The 22,141-nt window shown below is 42.0% G+C and overlaps 1 protein-coding gene across 2 annotated transcripts; it reads left to right on the top strand.

Annotated features, from left to right (window-relative positions):
- The first annotated feature begins 397 nt into the window (after positions 1-397).
- Positions 398-18,291, top strand: LOC120057227 (chromosome-associated kinesin KIF4-like). Of its 2 annotated transcripts, none has more exons than XM_039005762.1 (30): positions 398-649; positions 1,319-1,442; positions 2,065-2,179; positions 2,308-2,498; positions 2,742-2,840; positions 6,951-7,117; positions 7,335-7,429; positions 7,911-8,030; positions 8,665-8,840; positions 8,951-9,012; positions 10,983-11,115; positions 11,262-11,320; positions 11,420-11,525; positions 12,151-12,273; positions 12,506-12,679; positions 12,853-12,956; positions 13,191-13,335; positions 13,496-13,606; positions 13,715-13,798; positions 13,944-14,057; positions 14,313-14,468; positions 14,638-14,735; positions 15,448-15,577; positions 15,740-16,024; positions 16,237-16,314; positions 16,534-16,632; positions 16,785-16,955; positions 17,073-17,198; positions 17,314-17,433; positions 17,692-18,291. In XM_039005762.1, the coding sequence occupies exons 2-30, from the start codon at positions 1,320-1,322 to the stop codon at positions 17,857-17,859; spliced, it is 3,732 nt and encodes a 1,243-aa protein (XP_038861690.1). In that variant the 5' UTR covers positions 398-649; position 1,319; the 3' UTR covers positions 17,860-18,291. The 2 variants fall into 2 exon arrangements, with proteins under 2 accessions (XP_038861690.1, XP_038861689.1); XM_039005761.1 differs by having other exon boundaries at positions 17,311-17,433.
- Positions 18,292-22,141: the final 3,850 nt, after the last annotated feature.

Here is a 22,141-nt window from a genome sequence, read left to right as displayed (position 1 = left end):
TTGCAGACTTCAGCAATAGACCCCTATGCTATATCCAGAGATGAGCACATTGAGCAAATCTCTTTTGAACCTTTATTTAACTAGGCAAGTCTGTTAAGAACAAATTCTTATTTACAATGATAGCCTACCCCCTGGCCAAACCATCCCCTAACCCGGACGATGCTGGGCCGATTGTGTGCCGTCCTCTTACAGGATATGAAATAAGATTCTAATATTTTTATATCTTGACATTACTGCATTATATATGAAATAAATACCTGTAATTTTAACAGTTTAGATTTATAGCATATGTAAGACTTTTATTTTGAAACATGAAACAAGCACATGACAACAGCACTCGCGACGCAAACGCGTGTTGGTGGAGGCGGAGCTGAATATTTGAAAGTGGCGGGCAAGACGAGATCTATGACAAGCACCGACTGAAGTTCCTTTGACGAAAAAAAACGTTCAGTCAACTACATTTATTACGACAACTGATGCGTGGTTACATGCGGTTCTTATTCTATCCTCTGAAAAAATATCTAGTTTTAAGAAACATTTAACTAACGTTAGTGGTGACTAGTTACCAAGCTAGAGGCAAACTCATTTTAGCGAACGTTTGCTAGTTCATTGCAGGGGTGAAGACCAACGTCTTGCCAGCCCAAAAAAGGTAAGTGACCGTCCATAGATAAGTTACTGAACGTGTTTGGCATGGTAGTGTAGTGGTATGATCAATGATGGTTCAGCTATCGGCAAGATGGCTAACTAGTTAGGTAACCAAATACAAGCTAGCTAGCTACGTGCTGGCTAGAATCCACCGTCCGTACTATCAGCAAAGATGGTGGATAAATTAAAGAGTTCACTCACACGCCGTTTACCATTGAACACAACTAGTAAGTTCCGGTCTACTTAACGGGGTGGGTCGGTCTACCAGCGAGGGCGTGTCTCTTTCCTGTTTTGTTTGATATCAGGTGTTTTTCAATTAATTACAATGAGGCAAAAGTAGCTTTCAGAAAATACAATTTTCCGATCTGCACCCTTTCAAGATTTCCTTTAACTTCAAATGTTTTATTTATTTAACTAGGCAAGTCCGTTAAGAACAAATTATTATTTACTATGGCGGCCTAGGAACAGTGGGTTGCCTTGTTCAGGGGTAGAAAGACAGATTTTTACCTTGTCAGCTAGGGGATTCGATCTAGAAACCTTTTGGTTACTGGTACAAAACGCTCTAACCACTAGGCTACCTGACGCCCCTAATGACAACATTGCTTTGATATTTGATATTGGCCACACTGTCCGTCACATAATCCTTTTATGCGTCTATCACCTGATTTCGCAGCATGACAAAGGAGGATGATAAGTCCATCCCCGTGCGGGTTGCCCTGCGGTGTCGACCTTTGGTTACTAAAGAAATCAACGAGGGTTGCCAGACCTGTCTCACCTTCGTGCCAGGGGATCCACAGGTCAACAATCGATTCTACAAGACATAACACAGCACTTGGCATTGCTTCGTCCCGCAACGAGACATTGTTTACAGATTGCTTGTTGCGGAGCTTCCATAGCCTGGCTTCATTAATCAACCAAACCTAAACTATTTGGTTTTACCAAAATAATGTTTCCCGTTGATACATTTCCAATATCTCTAGGAACAATACTTACGATTCGTCTTGTTGAATATGTCCTTCACTGTCGAATAAGTGTTTAAAACACGTTTTTATCCAGGGTCTTCCATTTTCAGCCTGTAGAAGTAGAGATTATACGCGGTAGTTTACTCTCGCGTGACTTCAGTGGCAGCCCACAGGCGGTCAATGGCACACCCTGGATAAAAACATGTTTTAAACACTTATTTGATAACAAAAGACACATACAACCTGAAAAAAGTAAGTATTGTTCCTACATATTTGGATATGCTTCTGTTTACGGGAAACGTATTTTGGTGAAACCAACTAGTTTAGGTGTGGTTGATCGAGGACGCCAGGCTATGGAAGCTTCTGCAACTAGCCATCTGCAACACTTAGCCTGATGTTTTATGGATTCAATTCCATAAGAACAATTGTAGTCTATTATAGTTCTTCTCTCTTGCAGGTGATTGTTGGCATTGAAAAGGCGTTCACGTACGATTATGTTTTTGATCCTACAACTGAACAAGAGGAAGTCTTCACCAGTGCTGTTTCACCGTTGTTGTGTGGTCTTTTCAAAGGTACAGGGGGAATTTTTTTAAACTTTCACACAGGATTGCCTATAGAACCAGTACTGGTTCTATGGGTATGGGCAAAATGGAATGGAATCAATAAGCTGAATGTATAATGTTTCTACTCTTCTTTTCAGGCTATCATGCTACTGTGCTTGCGTATGGACAGACGGGTTCAGGGAAGACCTTTTCTATGGGAGGAACTTATACGTCGGCCCAAGAGAATGAGCCCACCGTCGGAGTCATCCCCAGGGTGGTCAGAATGATCTTCCAGGAAAGGGAGAAGCATACAGATTGTGAATTCTCTCTGGCAGTGTCTTACCTGGAGGTGTGTGGGAACCTCTGTGCAGTATTCATCATGATTGTCACAACACAATGCATGTTTTTACTGTGATAATGGACAAAACAATCATTGTTACCGGTACATTCCTCTTCTCAGAAACTCAAAACAGGGAGTCATGATGCTTAAAAAGACAGGATTCGGATTATTGCTGAAATACATTTCTTTGTGTCTGGAGGTATCCTGGGCATGTTTTTCTGTAACATTTTGTCTTAATTTTGTGTGCCATAGATATACAATGAAGACATCCTGGACTTGCTCTGTCCATCGGTATCCAAAGATAAACCATCAACCATCAACATTCGGGAGGATCCCAAGGAAGGCATAAAGGTGTGTGTCTTTTACAGTTGAAAATGTTGCTAAATATGTTTGAAACAAGTCAAATGTACTTGTTTAAAAGGACTGTTTGGGGGAATGTACTAGAGGTCGACCGATTATGATTTTAACGGCGATACCGATTATTAGCGGACCAAAAAAAGCCGATACTGATTAATCGGCCAAATAAAAAAAAAAAGTATAATTTTTTTTATTTTAAATTTTTTAAAGCATATTTGTAATAATTACAACAATACTGAATGAACACTTTTTTTTATTTTAACTTAATACATAAATAAAAATCTATTTAGTCTCAAATAAATAATGAAACATGTTCACTTTGGTTTAAATAATGCATAAACACAGTGTTGGAGAAGAAAGTAAAAGTGCAATATGTGCCATGTAAAAAAGCTAACGTTTAAGTTCCTTGCTCAGAACATGAGAACATATGAAAACTGGTGGTTCCTTTTAACAGGAGTCTTCAATATTCCCAGTAAAGAAGTTTTAGGTTGTAGTTATTATAGGACTATTTCTCTCTATACCATTTGTATTTCATATATCTTTGACTATTGGATGTTCTTATAGGCCCTATAGTATTGCCAGCGTAATCTCGGGAGTTGATAGGCTTGACGTCATTAACAGCGCTGTGCTTCAAGCATTGCTAAGAGCTGCTGGAAAAACACAAAGTGCTGTTTGAATGAATGCTTACGAGCCTGCTGCTGCCTACCACCGCTCAGTCAGACTGCTCTATCAAATCATAGACTTAATTATAATATAATAACACACAGAAATACGAGCCTTGGGTCATTAATATGGTAAAATCCAGAAACTATAATTTTGAAAACAAAACGTTTATTCTTTCAGTGAAATACGGAACCGTTCTGTATTTTATCGAACGGATGGCATACATAAGTCTAAATATTGCTGTTACATTGCACAACCTTCAATGTTATGTCATCATTATGTAAAATTCTGGCAAATTAATTACGGTCTTTGTTAGGAAGAAATGGTCTTCACACAGTTCGCAACGAGCCAGGCAGCCCAAACTGCTGCATATACCCTGACTCTGCTTGCACAGAACGCAAGAGAAGTGACACAATTTCCCTAGTTAAAAGAAATTCATGTTAGCAGGCAATATTAACTAAATATGCAGGTTTAAAAAAAAAAAAACTTGTGTATTGATTTTAAATATTGATGTTTATGGTTAGGTACATTGGTGCAACGACAGTGCTTTTTTTGAATGTGCTTGTTAAATCATCACACGTTTGGCGAAGTAGGCTGTGATTCGATGATAAATTAACAGGCACCACATTGATTATTTGCAACGCAGGACAAGCTAGTTAAACTAGTAATATCATCAACCATGTGTAGTTAACTAGTGATTATGTTAAGATAATTTTTTTTTTATACGATAAGTTTAATGCTAGCTAGCAACTTACCTTGGCTCATTGCTGCACTCGCGTAACAGGTAGTCAGCCTGCCACGCAGTCTCCTCATGGAATGTAATCGGCCATAATCGGTGTCCAAAAATGCAGATTACCGATTATGAAAACTTGAAATCGGCCCTAATTAATCGGTCGACCTCCAGAATGTACAGTACCAGTCAAGTTTGGACACACCTACTCATTCTAGGGTTTTTCTTTATTTTACTATTTTCTACATTGTAGAATAATAGTAAAGATATCAAAACTATTAAATAACACATGGATTCATGTAGTAACCAAAAAAGTGATAAACAAATCAAAATATATTTTAGGTTCTTCAAAGTAGCCATCTTTTGCCTTGATGACAGCTTTGCATACGCTTGGCATTCTCTCAACCAGCATCACCTGGAATGCTTTTCCAACAGTCTTGAAGGAGTTCCCACATATGCTGAGCACTTGTCTTGTTGGCTGCTTTTCCTTCACTCTGTGGTTCAACTCATCCCAAACAATCTCAATTGGGTTGAGGTTGGGGGGATTGTGCAGGCCAGGTCATCTGATGCAGCACTCCATCACTCTCCTTGGTAAAAATAGCCGTACACAGCCTGGAGGTGTGTTTTGGGTCATTGTCCTGTTGAAAACCAAATGATAGTCCAACTAAGTGAAAACCAGATGGGATTGCGTATCGCTCCAGAATGTTGTGGTAGCCATGCTGGTTAAGTGTGCCTTGAATTCTAAATAAATCACAGACCGTGGCACAAGCAAATCACCATCACACCACCACCTCCATGCTTCACGGTGGGAACCACACATGCAGAGATCATCTGTTCACCTACTCTGCGTCTCACAAAGACGAGGCGGTTGAAAACAAAAATCTAAAAGTTGGACTCTTCAGACCAAAGGACAGATTTCCACCGGTCTAATGTCCATTGCTCGTGTTTCTTGGCCCAAGCAAGCCTCTTCTTCTTATTAGTGTCCTTTAGTAGGGGTTTCTTTGCAGCAATTCGACCATGAATGCCTGATTCGCGCAGTCTCTACTGAACAGTTGATGTTGAGATGTGTCTGTTAAACTCTCTGAAGCATTTATTTGGGCTGCAATCTGAGGTGCCGTTAACTCTGAACTTATCCTCTGCAGCAGAGGTAACTCTGGATCTTCCTTTCCTGTAGCGGTCCTCATGAGAGCCAGTTTCATCATAGCTCTTGATGGTTTTGCAACTGCACTTGAAGAAACTTTCAAAGTTCTTAATTTTACAAATTGACTGACCTTCATGTCTTAGGGCTAGGCGTCCCGCTAGCGGGACAACTTCTGGTGAAACTGGAGGGTGATGAATTCAAATAAATAATCATAAAAAAGTATGGATATTAAACATTTAGGTACATATAAGTGTCTTATATCGGTTTAAAGCTTAAATTCTTGTTAATCTAACTGCACTGTCCGGTTTACAGTGTGTGATTGTTTGAATACGGCGCCCCACATCTAAATATTTTTCCACCAGCACAGGTTTCATAAATTCACAAATAGCGATTTTAAATATTCACCTACTTTTTGAAAATCTTCCTCTGATTTGTCATCCAAAGGGTCCCAGCTATAACATGTAGTGTTGTTTTGTTAGATAAAATCCTTCTTTATATCCCAAAAAGTCAGTTTAGTTGGCGCCATCGATTTGAGTAATCCACTCCTTCTATCATGCAGAGAAAGGAATCTGAAAATATACTCCTAAACTTTGTTTTAACAAGTCAAAATACGTTTCTATTCACTCCTCAGATACCATAATATTTCTTACGGAAGTATGTTCAATAGGAAACCAATTTTTAGCAGGTGCGTCCTCTCTTCATGGCGCGGGCAAACACAAATTTCCCTTTACTAAAACTGATATTTCTTATTTGTTTTTGAAGTTACAAGCCTGAAACCTTGAACATAGACTGCTGACACCCTGTGGAAGCCATAGGAATTGCATCCAGGGAGCTAATTTTCAATATGACCGTATACATGCCATTCTAAGAGGATGGTCTCTCTCAAAAAAAAATCAGGTTTGGTTTTTCTTTGGATTTTCTCCTACCATATCTATTGTGTTATATTCTCCTACATTATTTTAACATTTCTACAAACTTCAAAGTGTTTTATTTCAAATGGTACCAATTATTTGCATATCCTGGCTTCAGGGCCTGAGCAACAGGCAGTTTTACTTTGGGCACGTCATTCAGGCGGAAATTGAGAAAAAAGGGTTAAATGATGGGCTGTAATTTCTCTTTGCTTATTTGAGCTGTTCTTACCATAATATGGATTGGTCTTTTACCAAATAGGGCTATCTTCTGTATACCCCCTCACCCTACCTTGTCACAACACAACTGATTGGCTCAAACGCATTAAGAAGGAAAGAAATTCCACAATTTAACTTAACAAGGCACGCCTGTTAATTGAAATGCATTCCAGGTGACTACCTCATGAAGCTGGTTGAGAGAATCCCAAAAGTGTGCAAATCTGTCATCAAAGGCAAAGGGTGGCTACTTTGAAGGATCTCAAATATATTTTGATTTCACACTATTGCTTACTACATGATCCCATAGGTGTTATAATCATAGTTTTGACGTCTTCACTATTTTTCTACAATGTAGAAAATAGTACAAATAAAAATCCTCGAATGAGTAGGTGTGTCCAATCTTTTGGCTGTACTGTATGTTTAACCCATTCTCCCTATCTTAGATCGTGGGCCTGACTGAGAGGGAGGTGTTCTCTGCCAATGAGATGGTGGGCTGCTTGGAGCTGGGGAACTCAGCCCGTACTGTGGGCTCCACTGCCATGAATGCTGCCTCGTCTCGCTCCCATGCCATCTTCACCATCACCCTGGAGCAGCGCAGAGGGGCAGACAAGTCAGTCTTCTCTCTAGCTTTCTCCCATAGATCTCTAACTTTCTAATTTTCATCCCAAGGAAACGTTGCAGTTCATGAATGTATCCGACACGCAAAGTGCTGCATTAACATTTTTTATATGCAAATCTCTGTTGATATAGTTAATTCAACTAATTTGTTTGTTGTAAGTTGATTTGTCCTCATTTCTTCCATTCTGTTTCTAAATGTGTGTTTGTAGATCTGACAATGTGGTGTCAAAGCTACACCTGGTGGATCTGGCTGGCTCTGAGAGACAAAAGAAAACCAAAGCTGAGGGCGATCGTCTGAAGGAAGGTGAGTCAGCTACCAGAAGCTAACACTTTGGAAAACAGCAGTAAGCTGTGTGCTTTGAAGCCAATTAATGCTTGATTGGAAAATGTGGTCGGAGGCTTCATATGGAGGGTGTGACGCAATTGCGGAGCCTCCGGAGGCATGCAGAGACCAAATCAAGCTCTGTACTGCATCGCCGTGGGCCTCAAATATTGTAACAATGTGGATGGCTCCGTATAGCTCCACATTGACATGATTGGTTGACAGTAGGTGGGGGGGTGGTACATCCTGTATAAATACAAGCTCACTTCCTTAACAACTTCCTTCACAATCTCTGCTCCACTAAGCGCAAGAAGTATGAAAGCGGCGGCTGCATCACAGTAAATGCTGTACGGCCATTTCAGACATCGGATTAACCATGCTATGCCTTTTCAGTATTGTTACGGCCCATTATTAGCACAATCTACATGTTTTAAACTCTCTGCTGTCTTCCTGTCTGCTCCAGGCATCAGCATCAACCGAGGCCTGCTCTCCCTGGGCAACGTGATCAGCGCCCTGGGTGACGAGAGCAAGAAAGGCACCTTTGTCCCCTACAGAGACTCCAAACTAACCCGCCTGCTGCAGGGTGAGAGCTCGATGGGATGGATGGGTTCAGGGGGATGTGGTAGTTGAGCAGTCTAAATCCGGGCATTGCCGCCCATGTATTTTCTTCCTGGGTCTAGTGGTATCAATTCAGGATTTGCTTTAAAGCACAATGAACATAATAAAGATGTGGTAGTCGGATGACTGAGAACAGTCGAGATGCATACTTTGTATACCCTAAGGCAGGCAACTAGATTCAGCCACAGGCTGATTTTTGTTGGAGCGGATGTTCGGGGGGCCGGAAAATAATTTGTACAATGCAAATTGACACAAAAAGGGATTGTGTTTTCTAATACAATCATTTTATACCTTGATTACATTGAGACACGATCACATGTTTTTTTGTTGTTGTTGTGGGAATACTTGGGAACAGATTGTCTAAATAATTTTATTTTTTGCTGAATTCCTGGTGATTTTAGTCTTTAAATTTTTTTTTTCTCTCCCAAAACTAAAACTCGCTTGCTGGACTCCTGTTGCCGACTCCTGCCAAGGCATTCAACGCAACACAAAGACGTATTCATCAAAAACCTGAATGTTTCTTAGATTTAGAGACTGAATAGCTGTACTCTATGTTTAAAAGTGGGCATTAAAGAATCAATTCCTGCTTTCTCCAACAGATTCTTTGGGAGGTAACAGCCACACCTTGATGATAGCGTGTGTCAGCCCTGCAGACTCCAACATTGAGGAGACCATCAACACGTTGCGTTACGCTGACAGAGCTCGCAAGATAAAAAACAAGCCTGTGGTCAACGTGGACCCTCGAGCTGCTGAAATGAAACGTCTGAAGCAGCAGGTAGGTAGTGACCACTGACCACCGTACTAAGTGACCCTACAATTCGACCCTACATTTACATGATTCAAGTGTCCATTGTTTTGATGGAATATTTCGTCTTTTGGACACAGGTCCAGGAGCTACAGGTGATGCTTCTGCATGCACGTGGGGGTGTGGCACCAGTGCTTTCTGGGTAATTACTACTAAATCATTTCCACAACTGACATACAGTTGAAGTCGGAAGTTTACATACACTTAGGTTGGAGTCATTAAAACTCGTTTTTCAACCACTCCACAAATTTCTTGTTAACAAACTATAGTTTTGGCAAGTCGGTTAGGACATCTACATTGTGCATGACACAAGTCATTTTTCCAACAATTGTTTACAGACAGATTATTTCACTTATCATTCACTGTATCACAATTCCAGTGGGTCAGAAGTTTACGTACACCAAGTTGACTGTGCCTTTAAACAGCTTGGAAAATTACAGAAAATGACGTCATGGCTTTAGAAGCTTCTGATAGGCTAATTGACATAATTTGAGTCAATTGTAGGTGGATGTATTTCAAGGCCTACCTTCAAACTCAGTGCCCCTCTGCTTGACATCATGGGAAAATCAAAATAAATCAGCAAATACCTCAGAAAAAAGATTGTAGACCTCCACAAGTCTGGTTCATCCTTGGGAGCAATTTCCAAACGCCTGAAGGTACCACGTTCATCTGTACAAACAATAGTATGCAAGTATAAACACCATGGGACCACGCAGCTGTCATACCGCTCAGAAAGGAGACGCGTTCTGTCTCTTCGAGATGAAAGTACTTTGGTGCGAAAAGTGCAAATCAATCCCAGAACAACAGCAAAGGACCTTGTGAAGATGCTGGAGGCAACAGGTACAAAAGTATATATATCCATAGTAAAATAAGTCCGATATCGACATAACCTGAAAGGCCGCTCTGCAAGGAAGAAGCCACTGCTCCAAAACCGCCATTAAAAAGCCAGACTATGGTTTGCAACTGCACATGGGGACAAAGATTGTGCTTTTTCGAGAAATGTCCTCTGGTCTGATGAAACAAAAATAGAACTGTTTGGCCATAATGACCATTGTTATGTTTGGAGGATAAAGGGGGAGGCTTGCAAGCCGAAGAACATTCCAAACATGAAGCACGGGGGTGGCAGCATCATGTTGTGGGGGTGCTTTGCTGCAGGAGGGACTGATGCACTTCACAAAATAGATTGCTTCATGAGGAAGGAAAATTATGTGGATATATTGAAGCAACATCTCAAGACATCAGTCAGGAAGTTAAAGCTTGGTCGCAAATGGGTCTTCCAAATGGACAATGACCCCAAGCGTACTTCCAAAGTTGTGGCAAAAAGGACAACAAAGTCAAAGTATTGGAGTGGCCATCACAAAGCCCTGACCTCAATCCTATAGAAAGTTTGTGGGCAGAACTGAAAAGCGTGTGCAAGCAAGGAGGCTGACAAACCTGACTCGGTTACACCAGCTCTGTCAGGAGGAATGGGCCAAAATTCACCCAACTTATTGTGGGAAGCTTGTGGAAGGCTACCCGAAATGTTTTACCCAAGTTAAACAATTTAAAGGCAATGCTACCAAATACTAATTGAGTGTATGTAAACTTCTGTCCCACTGGGAATGTGATGAAATAAATGAAAGCTGAAATAAATCATTCTCTACTATTATTCTGACCTTTCACATTCTTAAAATAAAAGTGATGATCCTAACTGACCTAAAACAAGGAATTTTTACTTGGATTAAATGTCAGGAATCGTGAAACTGATTTTAAATGTATTTGGCTAAGGTGTATGTAAACTTCCGACTTCAACTGTATGTCCTTAGTCCTCTATCAATCTATTCAGCCAAAGAGTCTTTAAACCTTTGATGACTGGCAGAATGAACATCCACGGGTCCTTGCTATCTGGGATCCTTGGGACATATCTACCCCATTTGATAGTGTATTTTAAAACGGTTAAGGTTAGATGAGGGGTATGGTTAAGTTTAGGGTAAGGATGTCTCAAGAGTCTCAGATAGCACTAACCAAACTTCAATTCTGGGAGCTTAAAAAAGGTAATTTCCTTGTTAAAGAAATATAAAAATACTACCAAAAAGTATCTCACTGACTCCTTCCATCCCTTCTCTAAAAAAGGACTGAGCCAGCAGAGAATGTGTCCAAGATCCTGGAGAGGACCCGTGCCCTGCAGGTTGAGAACAACAAACTGAGCCGTGCGCTGAGTGAGGCAGCAGGCCAGACTGCCCTGATGTTTGAGAGGATCATCATGGTAAGGACCTGCACTGGTCTTGGACTAGGTCTGTCTTGTCACAGGCCATACCAACATCACACAGCAACGCTGATTGACCGTTTAGAATATTTGGAGATATTACCATGATCGTCACGTGCCTTACTTTTTTGTCACTCCACACACAGACAGAGCAAGCAAATGAAAAACTGCAACACAAACTGCAGGAGTTGAAACAGCATGCAGCGTAAGTCTGAACTCTTATGTGTTACGCCCATTGTCTTCATTGTCCTTATGTCATTGGCACCAGAATTATCTGTGTTAAAACGTAATGCTTTTCTTTTAGGTGTAAAGTGGACCTGCAGAGGGTGATGGAGACTCTGGAGGACCAGGAGCTGAAGGAGAATGTGGAAGTGATCCAGAATCTGCAGCACGTCATCCTGCAGCTCCAGGTACTGCCAGACGAGGGAGCTCTAATAAACCACAAGGCTGGATCTACTGCTGCATGACTGACTGCATTCAGTCCTTTTTTATGTTTAGCGAGCAAAGCACATCAGACAATTGTCTGCATTCCATTGTAGCTAAGCTGTTGCTGTTCAATGCCATTACTTTATACACTATGAAAGTGACGCAGAATTTTCCAGGAAGTGGCCTGGTAGATAAAAAATAAATAAATGTAGGCTTTTTGAATGGTCTTCAATAGGCAAAGATGTTGCGCAATGGTCTTCAGTGCAAAAATGTCGTAAAAGGCATCTGGCAGAAGTAAATTCCCCACAAACATTAATATTATTTTACATTTCACAAATGTTTTGATTTAATCGTCAAGCTCATTCCAAATATCAGGAGACTGACCCCAGAAGTATGACATAGGATAATGCCACTTTTACAGTGTATTGATCATGCTAATCATAAAGGTAATGGACACTTGATTTATTTTCACTTTAATTACACACATTGCATGTGTAACACCATTTGATGGCTGGATATTTTAGTTCCCTACACCATATTTCAGTTCATTAATAAGAAGCTGCTTTGTATCGTGTCTGGGTAATGATGTCTGTGCTCTTGTTCCTCCAGGATGAGAGTGCTGGCCTTGCTGCAACCATTGAGGCGTTGGCTGCAGACTGTGGGGCTGAAGGAGATGACAGCCCTCATCTGTCTGGCAGCTGCAACGAAATCCCAACTGATGGTTCACCTTCTGTAAGTCTCTGGTCATCTAATGCAGAACCCTGTCTGTGCTGCAGATGCGCTTCTGCAAGGCTGTTGTTTCCTGAAGACATCCAGACGTGTTTTTGGGGTCGTTGCATTTTCACTGAGTCTTTTGAATTGTTGTACATGGTGTTTGTGGGTTTTGTACAATGGGTATGTTGTACGAAACTGGTGTGTTTTTGTTATCATACAAGCATACATCCTCTTCCCCCACCCTCCACAGGCTGCTACTGACAAAGACTCTACAGAGGGCTTCACTACCCAGCATGCCTTGCGCCAGGCCCAAATGTCCAAGGAGCTGATTGAGCTCAACAACGTTCTGGCTCTAAAGGAGGAGTTTGTCCGGAAGATGTGCCAGAACGACAGCCACCTGGAGCCTATGCAGACTGAACACCAGGTAGGGCTGGAGATGAGACTGGAGAGAAAATATAGGTTGGCTGTAAGAGGTTGAGAGGGCTGCAACAGGGGAGGCAGCACCAGCACAGCGCTGATTCTTATCCACTGGGAATGTTTTTGATTGGCTGCTTCAAACTGAACTGATGGAGCTCCTCATTGACTGTTCTCCTTCAGGATAATATTAAGAGTCTGCAGACATCAGTGGGCTCTCTGCAGAAGGAGAAGGAGGACCTCATCCTGGTTCTCCACTCTGCCAAGAAGGACGTTAATCAGGCTAAGTAAGGCACCTGGCCTCATTGGGGGGGTTCAAACGATGATATTACAGCATCTTTATGTTCAGGCTGTACATTGAATTGATATGATAGTTATCTGTTGTGAGAGTCTCTTTCATAAGAGCCATGAGCTTGGTGTGTATTCACAACTGTATGTTTAGTATAAACATTCCTCTGCATTTACAATGGAGTCATCAGTAATTTCCCTGTCTATTCTCTCCCTCTCCATCTGTCCACCAGGCTGAGCGAGCAGCGTAGGAAGCGTCTGCAGGAGCTGGAGGGTCAGATCACAGACATGAAGAAGAAGCTCCAGGAGCAGTCCAAGCTCCTCAAGCTCAAAGAGTCCTCTGTCCGCAGCGTGGCCAAGCTCAACCATGAGATCCAGGTATGACCGGGTGCTTGCCAGTGGCTGACCTAATCAGCAGGATTTCAGGACAATAAGAGGTTTTCAGTCGACGGTCATCGCAATCTAAAAGGCCTTGCGATGGCAATCCAAGACGGGGTTGTTGATGGCGTCCCTGTTTGTCTGCTCTCTTTCCCTGTAGGCTATGAAGAGTCAGCGTGTACAGCTGATGAGGCAGATGAAGGAGGACTCTGAGAAGTTCAGAGTGTGGAAGAATAAGAAGGACAAGGAGGTGCTTCAGCTCAAGGAAAAGGTGTGTGTTGTGTGTCCATAATCCATACATAAGATACACTGTTCACCATATTAATTTCCATGTGGTTAAGATTGATTGTTGTTTAAAAAATTCTCACCTCTTTCTCAGGACCGTAAACGTCAGTTTCAGATGGTGAAGCTTGAGAGTGACTTCCAGAAGCAGGCTAATGTCCTGCGCCGTAAAACTGAGGAGGTGAGGCCTGGGTCTTGTGCACCGTGCTTCTGTTTTCGTCTGCAGACCTAATCGACCAGGAAAAAGTGTTTTGTGTCAATTCTTCAATGGTTGTTAGCTGGAAGTGAGGAGAGATATTTCAAATTCTGCGGGTGTTCACCTTCAGGCTGCAGCAGCCAATAAGCGTCTGAAGGATGCCCTGCAGAAGAGGAGTGAGGTGGCCGAGAAACGAAAGGACGTCCATTACAGAGGGCAGGAGGGAGCAGCCGGGAGAGTGAAGGTCTGGTCACCTTTGTTTGATTCTGTATGCGTCGGTGTACTCTGAGTTCTTTGATAAACTGTTTTGAGTGTGAGGTCCTGGTTTGCAAGAAAGGAAACGATTACCATAATGTGTTAAATTAATCTGCGTTGTGTGGTCTGAGTGGTTGTGTGGTTTCAATGAGTGTTGTCGCTGTGTATGCATGTATCAATGACCGAGTGAGTAATGTATGCTGTGACCTGAATTTGACGTACGTGCGTGTGTGTGTGAGAGCAGACCTGGCTCCTGAACGAAGTGGAGGTGCTGGTGAGCACAGGGGAGGCGCGGCGCCACCTGCAGGACCTGCTGGAGGACAGGAAGATCCTGGCAGAGGAGATCTCCCAGCTCAAACAGCAGATGGAGGCCGGGGAGCGGCCCGCTGCCAAAGTCAGGGTGAGTGAAGTTGCTCTCCTAAAGAGATCAATGAGAATCTAAACTTTTACTAAATGAGGATTCAGTGGAATTTCCACCGCTAGGCTACATGAAGAAATTATGCCTCTTTGTTTCTCTACAGAAGTTAAACTGTTGTTATTGTGTGTTCTCTCTCCCAACACTTTCACAGCGTCGGACCCTCATCATCTCCGAGCTGGAGAGTCAGGGAGAGCTGGAGGCATCTCTCAGTAAACAGGTGGACAACCTGGAGACGGAGATAAACCTCAGGTGAGTCTGACTAGTACAGACCTTACCCATTACCTCCCACAGCTGAGGGATTCCTTCAGTTCCACTCACATTGACCTCCCCTTACTGCTAATGCATTTGTGTTTTTCATACAAAAGGGTACCCAGATCATTTGTCTTTTAGTTGCATTGCTAAGCATTTTTGCACTGTCATTGGGTATTCCCGACCCTTTTCTCCTTTGCTTGCCTGGAGAAATGTTGTCATAGTAAGGCATTGCTCCAAAGCTTTTCACACCTTCCAAAGCCTACGCCTTCCCATCTGTTCATTGTTAGTTCCTGTTGATAGGATATTGTGACTGCTGCCAGAAGCAAGTCTTTAAGAACTCGGTTCTTTTAATGAGGACAGAAGAGTAATGATATGTGATTGGCATAAAATGTGATCAAGTATTTACATTTGGTCAAGTGAATCACATCCATGTGCATTTATAGACACACATTCACATCAATCAAATGTATTTATAAAGCCCCTCTTACATCAGCTGATGTCACAAAGTGCTGTACAGAAACCCAGCCTAAAACCCCAAACAGCAAGCAATGCAGATGTAGAAGCACGGTGGCTCGGAAAAACTCCCTAGAAAGTCAGAAACCTAGAGAGGAACCAGCCTCTAAGGAGTGGCCAGTCCTCTTCTGGCTGTGCCGGGTGGAGATTATAACAGTACATGGCCACATGTGCTCTTCCATGGATTTCCACCTAGGAGTGCCCAGATAGCTGACCTACAACAGAAGGTTCTGGACGCAGACAATGAGGGGCGGTTGAAGCAACGCTGGGACAACATCACTACTATAGTGGAGGCCAAGTGTGCCCTCAAGGTCCTCATGTCAGAGGTGAGACACATTCGCATATCATTGAACTGCATGCTTTTTAGTCTCACAAATCAAATTGGAAATGTCTTGAAAAGCATGTTATTCTCTGCCTATTAGCCTATCTCGTAAGCTAATGTTTACTGACAAAATGCATGACCACCAAAAATGTTACCGCCTCCACAGTTGGTGTCTGCCAAAACGGCCAGTTCTAAGCTGGAGAGTGACCTGAAGCAGGAGAAGGGCAACATGCTGGACCTGCAGAAGACTATGTATGATGAGAGGAAAGTGATGTCCACCATGGACATGGAGAACCAGCACCACCTGGTGGAGCTGGAGCAGATGCACCAGGAGAAGGTCCTGTACCTCCTGGGTCAGCTGCAGAGCAAAGAGAGACAGTCTGTGGAGGAAAAGCAGGAGGAGGAGACTTCCAAACGGGAGAGGGAGCTTCTGCAGCGCCTCAAGTTCCAGGTCTGTCACACTGTCCTCTCAGCTACTGTGCACACTGACATGTTATAGGAATGGTCATACAGTCAGTAAGGTCACATGCACTTGTTTCTACTATTAATCCTCATTGTCCATGTTGGTTGACTGCACTCAAAGTTCAGCTCATAGTGTTGAGGTTGAAGCCAAAACTGAATAAAGGTTCTAACCCCCTCCAAATATAATGCCCGTCTCTACAGGAGGATGAGATTGAAAAGATGCAGAAATTGAATGAGCAAAACCAGAGGCTGTTGGATGACAATGAACAATACAAACAGGTAAATACACAGCTGGGCATATACAAGGACAATATAACACTCAAAGCTATATACAAGAACAATGGTCTATAGTTACCATTATTATTATTGTTCATTTAATTTGTAAATGGCTTTTCTCACACCCATTGCTCTAAAAGCACAGGTTATTACATTTTGAAACATTAAGGTCTACTATTTGTTGAAACTGTCCATATCAAGCAACGTTTGTTCTGTTCTCAGAAACTAACACTGCTCCAGTTGGCCAGTGGGAAAAAGATTAACGTCCTGCCAGCATCCACTCAGTCCCCAGACGACTCTTTTGAGTACATCCCGCCAAAGGTAAGCCACTGACATCCTTACCACTGTCTATTTCATATACAAATGTTAGAGGAAAGATTACCCCTATATGAGTCTAGGGGAAGCTGACACTGACCTAGGCCAGTGCTGGGCGGTTGCACCATCTCACTGGTGGTGTTCTTTACTTCCTGCAGCCTAAAGGTCACCGTTTCACTGCAGCCAAGGCTCCCCTGAATATGGCCATCGACATTGAGGAGCTGGAGTCTGTCTCCGAGTCAGAGGAGGAGGATGAGTGGTGCCCTGAGATGAATGAGAGAGGCCGTAACAGAAAGAACTCCAACATCAAGAAACCCAAGGCAACAGGGGTGAGAACTTAGTCTATATTAAATTATTTGGTGAGATGGGCAACACTGTCGTTTTAGAGATGGTCAGATCACTATTATCATGCATTTGCAGTGTTAAAAGTTTGCGTATTTGTTAAGTGTGCCTGTAAGGGTCGCTGTGGCAACAAGCTGTGCCGGTGCCGTAAGGGAAAGATGACATGTGGGGAGAACTGCCAATGTGACCATGAGAAGTGTCGTAACATCGGCAACCAGAGGTCCAGTACAGTAAGTTGAAAAATACTCGATGTTGTATTCTACATAGGCTCCCTACATTCAATAGAATGTTTCATTGTTGGTGCATATATTTTTCAGAATCATTTCCCTCTCTTCCTAAAAGCAGGACTCTAGCGAAGTCACAGATGATGGGTCCAAAGATTCAGTTTCTATTCTTCAAGACCCCACAGCCATTAGCTCTGGGGATACCACGTTCTTTAAACCACCCTGTGCCACTCCCACCAAGGTAGGCTTCACTATACCATCAACAATGGGCTCAATGGTTGTAACATCATACCCTTAACAGACTCATCACACTCTCTTCCAGAAGGGTACTGTTTAAGCGTCAAGGTGCCTTGGGTAGTGTTATGGTTGAGTTGGTAATGAATCTGGTGTGGTGATATTATTTTACACTGAGCTGCACCTAAAGTGGGTATTGGGTATTTCAGATCATGTCCTTATTTAGAGTGCTGAAAATAGATTTTTCCTTGCTTTATTCTTATAGCTTGTGAGGAAGACTTCTGTCTCTGCTGAGGAGGAGGAGGAGGAAGAAGATGATGATGAAGATGAAGAGAGGAACACAGCCAGCTTCTTGAAGAAGAAGAAACGAGCCCTTACTAGCTTCCAGAACAGCTTTTTCTCTGGATGTACGCCCATCAGAGAAGAGTCTTGAGGTGGGCAAAGGATAATATAGTATAGACAAATCATGCAAGAACTTAGCCCCTGCTATAGGATAGTCCTTTCATCTGTTTTTGTCAGTGTTTTGTTGTTCTTTTTTTTTTCAATGTCTTAAATGTCCACTCCTACATTCCTTGTAATAAAGTGTAGCAATTGATTCTAAATTAGACATCACTCTTTTGTCTGTTTGAATATGAGGGCACTGGAAAATTCACTTACTCTGAACTGACTTAAATGTATTAATTATGAGGGCTGAAATGCACTAACAAGCTGATTTAATTCGATGTTGATCATACAAGGGAATTATTTTGTCACTTGAAATGTAAATGTTTAATAGGTTGTATGTAACGGATTTTCTATCAATAGAAATGTATCATGTTTTAATACTCATTTTTATTGTTATCCATAATAAATGAATAATTCATGATTATTTGTCCTATAGTTAATAAATCTCATTCTTTAATCAGTTGTCTAACAAAAGACCTCTGTCCAAGCCAATTATCACCCTTTCAGTATGAAGGATTCTGGATCAGCGTTGTCATTAGCGTTATCATTTGAAGACTATTGCAGTGTTTTCACTCGGCTCCCAACCTTTTTAATGCTACAGTCCGTAGTCAACATGACATCTACTCTGAACTGCTGCCATTTTAAGACTCAGTCAAAGCAATGTGGTTGTATAGAGGGGCAGCTTTGGTCCAAATTCAAAATGGCGTCTGAGAGCACTTTAAAACCAAATACCTTACGCTGAAATAGATAATGGCCCAGGGTGATTCAGATGATGGCAGTCTGGAAACATTTTAAAGCGACAACAAAAATAACTGTGCCCTGGTTATACACAGCCCAAATACTCTTACATTTTATTTGGCTGTATTTTGCATTGAGTTTCCTTCTGGTCATGCAATATTGCAGTGTGTTATCTGACTGTTTATGCCTACCTAGCCATATGTTCTATCTGATAGGTGACAGAAGGCAATTTATAGTGAGGTTTGTGTTGCATCTGTACATGGCTCTTGGTTGAGCGAATGAGGGAGAGATGATTTTATTATGCAGTCAGTGTTTGCAGAAAATTCAAACGAGTTCTAAGTTCAGGTGTAATTACTTCCCTGACCTGAATATATGAATGCCGATGAGGCTGTGCAGCCAGTCAACCAATGGATTTATCTGGAGATGGCAGGAAGGCATTCCTCTACTGAAGGTTGCCAACAGTGCGAACTGCTGAGGCACATAATTTAGCATCAGACGGTGTCCTTAGAATACTATTGGTTGGTAGTGTCCTATCTGACTGCCAAGCATGCTTGAATTGTGATCTAAATATTTTTAGACGTGCTATTTTATCATGTTTTGTATACACATCAGTATTAATGGAGCTCAATTCAAATATGGAGGTAGTTGTCACCATGATCAGTCTGAATTGGTTGACAGGGTGCCTCTGAGGCTGCGTTTACACAGGCAGCCCAATTCTGATCTTTTTCCAATAATTGGTCTTTACACCAATCAGATCAGCTCTTTTGCCAATAATGGGGCAGCATGTGTAAATGCTGCCAGAGGTTGCCAGATATGGAAATGTTGTAGCCTATTTGTTGCTGAGTAAAACGCTTTAATTTAGTCAGGTGTGGGGGGGGGAAATTTGAATCTAATGACCCGACTGTCTGGGTCTCTATTGTTATTGAGGACCATGCCCCTCTGCCTTTGAAGAGATTAGATGTATGACTCATATCTGTGGAGGCATATGCCTAATGGGGGAAATTAGTTTCAAATTAAGAGTACCTGGAGGCCTGTTGCTCACATCTTCTAGACAGAATCTAGACAGCTAACGTTTCTTGCTGCCTTGTCTTAACCTTTAATGTCAGAAATGTTCACCATTACAACCATATTTGAGGCTGTTACATAGATCACAAGTGCATATTGTAATGTTATTGGAAGTCATTTCTATGAACAACAGCTTACTTTATCCATACTTCTACAAGTGTGGATTAACTCTTTTTCGTATGACAAGTAATGCAGAACAAAATTGTTTACTGTCAGGTAATCCTCTTTCCAATTTGAGGACAATACATGAAATCTGAATGCTATCTGGCACGTTCACAATCTGGTGTTTATCAAACTACCTCTGTGCAGCTGTCCAACTGTTTAAAGATGCCTCAGGCAGGCACCAGAGAATCAACTGTACCTTCCTGGAATGTGGAGAATGCTGCCATTTCAACTGCACGCAAGAGACTGACAATGCCTACAGGAGAATACTTTTAACTGTTTAAATACCATTAAAAAAAAACAACCTATGTCTCCTGGGACAATCATTGTTTTTCGTGATGAAATGCATCACATTAAATCAATATCTGAGAGATGGACAATTTTGGCCACCCTCTAAATCAGTGGTATGGGTCACCAAATGAATTTATATATGGGGGAGATTTTGTTTTGAATGCAGCCTAGTACTGGTGCAATTCACCTATCTTCCACATAGGGAAGAAATTCTAGGTGTAGTACAGATTATTTTATGGGACAATATAAGGTGCCTTCGGAAAATATTCAGACCCCTTGACTTTTTCCATATTTTGTTACGTTACAGCCTTATTCTAAAAAAATTTTTTTTTTAAATCCTCAAATCGATAATACCCCATAATGACAAAGCAAAAACAGGTTTTTAGAAAAGTTTGCAAATGTATTAAAAATAACAAACATACTATATTTACTTAAGTGTTCAGACCCTTTAACTCGAAATTGAGCTCAGGTGCATCCTGTTTCCATTGATCATCCTTGAGATGTTGCTACAACTTGATTGGAGTCCACCTGTGGTAAATTAAATTGACTGGACATGATTTGGAAAGGCACACACCTGCCTATATAAGGACCCACAGTTGACAGTGCATGTCAGCAAAAACCAAGCTTTAAGGTCGAAGGAATTGTCCGTAGAGCTCCGAGACAGGACTTTGGGGAAGGGTACCAAAAAATGTCTGCAGCATTGAAGGTCCTCAAGAACACAGTGGCCTCCATCATTCTTAAATGGAAGAAGTTTGGAACAACCAAAACTTCCTAGAGCTGGCCACCCATCCAAACTGAGCAATCGGGGGAGAAGGACCTTAGTCAGGTTAGTGACCAAGAACCCAATGGTTACTCTGACAGAGCTCCAGAGTTCCTCTTTGGAGATGGTTGTCCTTCTGGAAGGTTCTGCCATCTCTGCAGCACTTCACCAATCAGGCCTTTATGGTAGAGTGGCCAGACCGAAGCCACTCCTCAGTAAAAGACACATGACAGCCCGCTTGGTGTTTGCCAAAAGGCACCTAAAGATTCTACCACCATGAGAAACAAGATTCTCTGGTCTGATGAAACCAAGATTGAACTATTTGGCCTGAATGCCAAGTGTCACATCTGGAGGAAACCTGGCACCATCTTTACGGTAAAGCATGGTGGTGGCAGCATGCTGTGGGGATGTTTTTCAGTGGCAGGATTGAGGGAAAGATGAACGGAACAAAGTACAGAGAGATCCTTGATGAAAACCTGCTCCAGAGCGCTCAAGACATCATAGTGCGGCGAAGGTTCACCTTCCAAATGTGTATATACAGTTGAAGTCGGAAGTTTACATACACCTTAGCCAAATACATTTAAACTCCGTTTTTCACGATTCCTGACATTTAATCCAAGTAAAAATTCCTTGTTTTAGATCAGTTAGGATCATCACTTTTATTTTAAGAATGTGAAAGGTCAGAATAATAGTAGAGAATGATTTATTTCAGCTTTCATTTATTTCATCACATTCCCAGTGGGTCAGAAGTTTACATACACTCAATTAGTATTTGGTAGCATTGCCTTTAAATTGTTTAACTTGGGTCAAACGTGTCGGGTAGCCTTCCACAAGCTTCCCACAATAAGTTGGGTGAATTTTGGCCCATTCCTCCTGACAGCTAGTGTAACTGAGTCGGGTTTGTAGGCCTCCTTGCTTGCACACGCTTTTTTAGTTCTGCCCACAACTTTTCTATGGGATTGAGGTCAGGGCTTTGTGATAGCCACTCCAATACCTTGACTTTGTTGTCCTTAAGCCATTTTGCCACAACTTTGGAAGTATGCCTGGGGTTATTGTCCATTTGGAAGACCCATTTGCGACCAAGCTTTAACTTCCTGACTGATGTCTTGAGATGTTGCTTCAATATATCCACGTAATTTTCCTCATGATGCCATCTATTTTTGGAAGTGCACCAGTCCCTCCTGCAGCAAAGCACCCCCACAACATGACGATGCCACCCCTGTGCTTCACGTTTGGGATGGTGTTCTTCGGCTTG

This window comes from Salvelinus namaycush, chromosome 12 (genome assembly GCF_016432855.1).
Source record: "Salvelinus namaycush isolate Seneca chromosome 12, SaNama_1.0, whole genome shotgun sequence".
Taxonomy (NCBI): Eukaryota; Metazoa; Chordata; class Actinopteri; order Salmoniformes; family Salmonidae; genus Salvelinus; species Salvelinus namaycush.
Note: the sequence above shows the minus strand (reverse complement) of the source record. Positions and strands in the feature narration are given on the sequence as shown.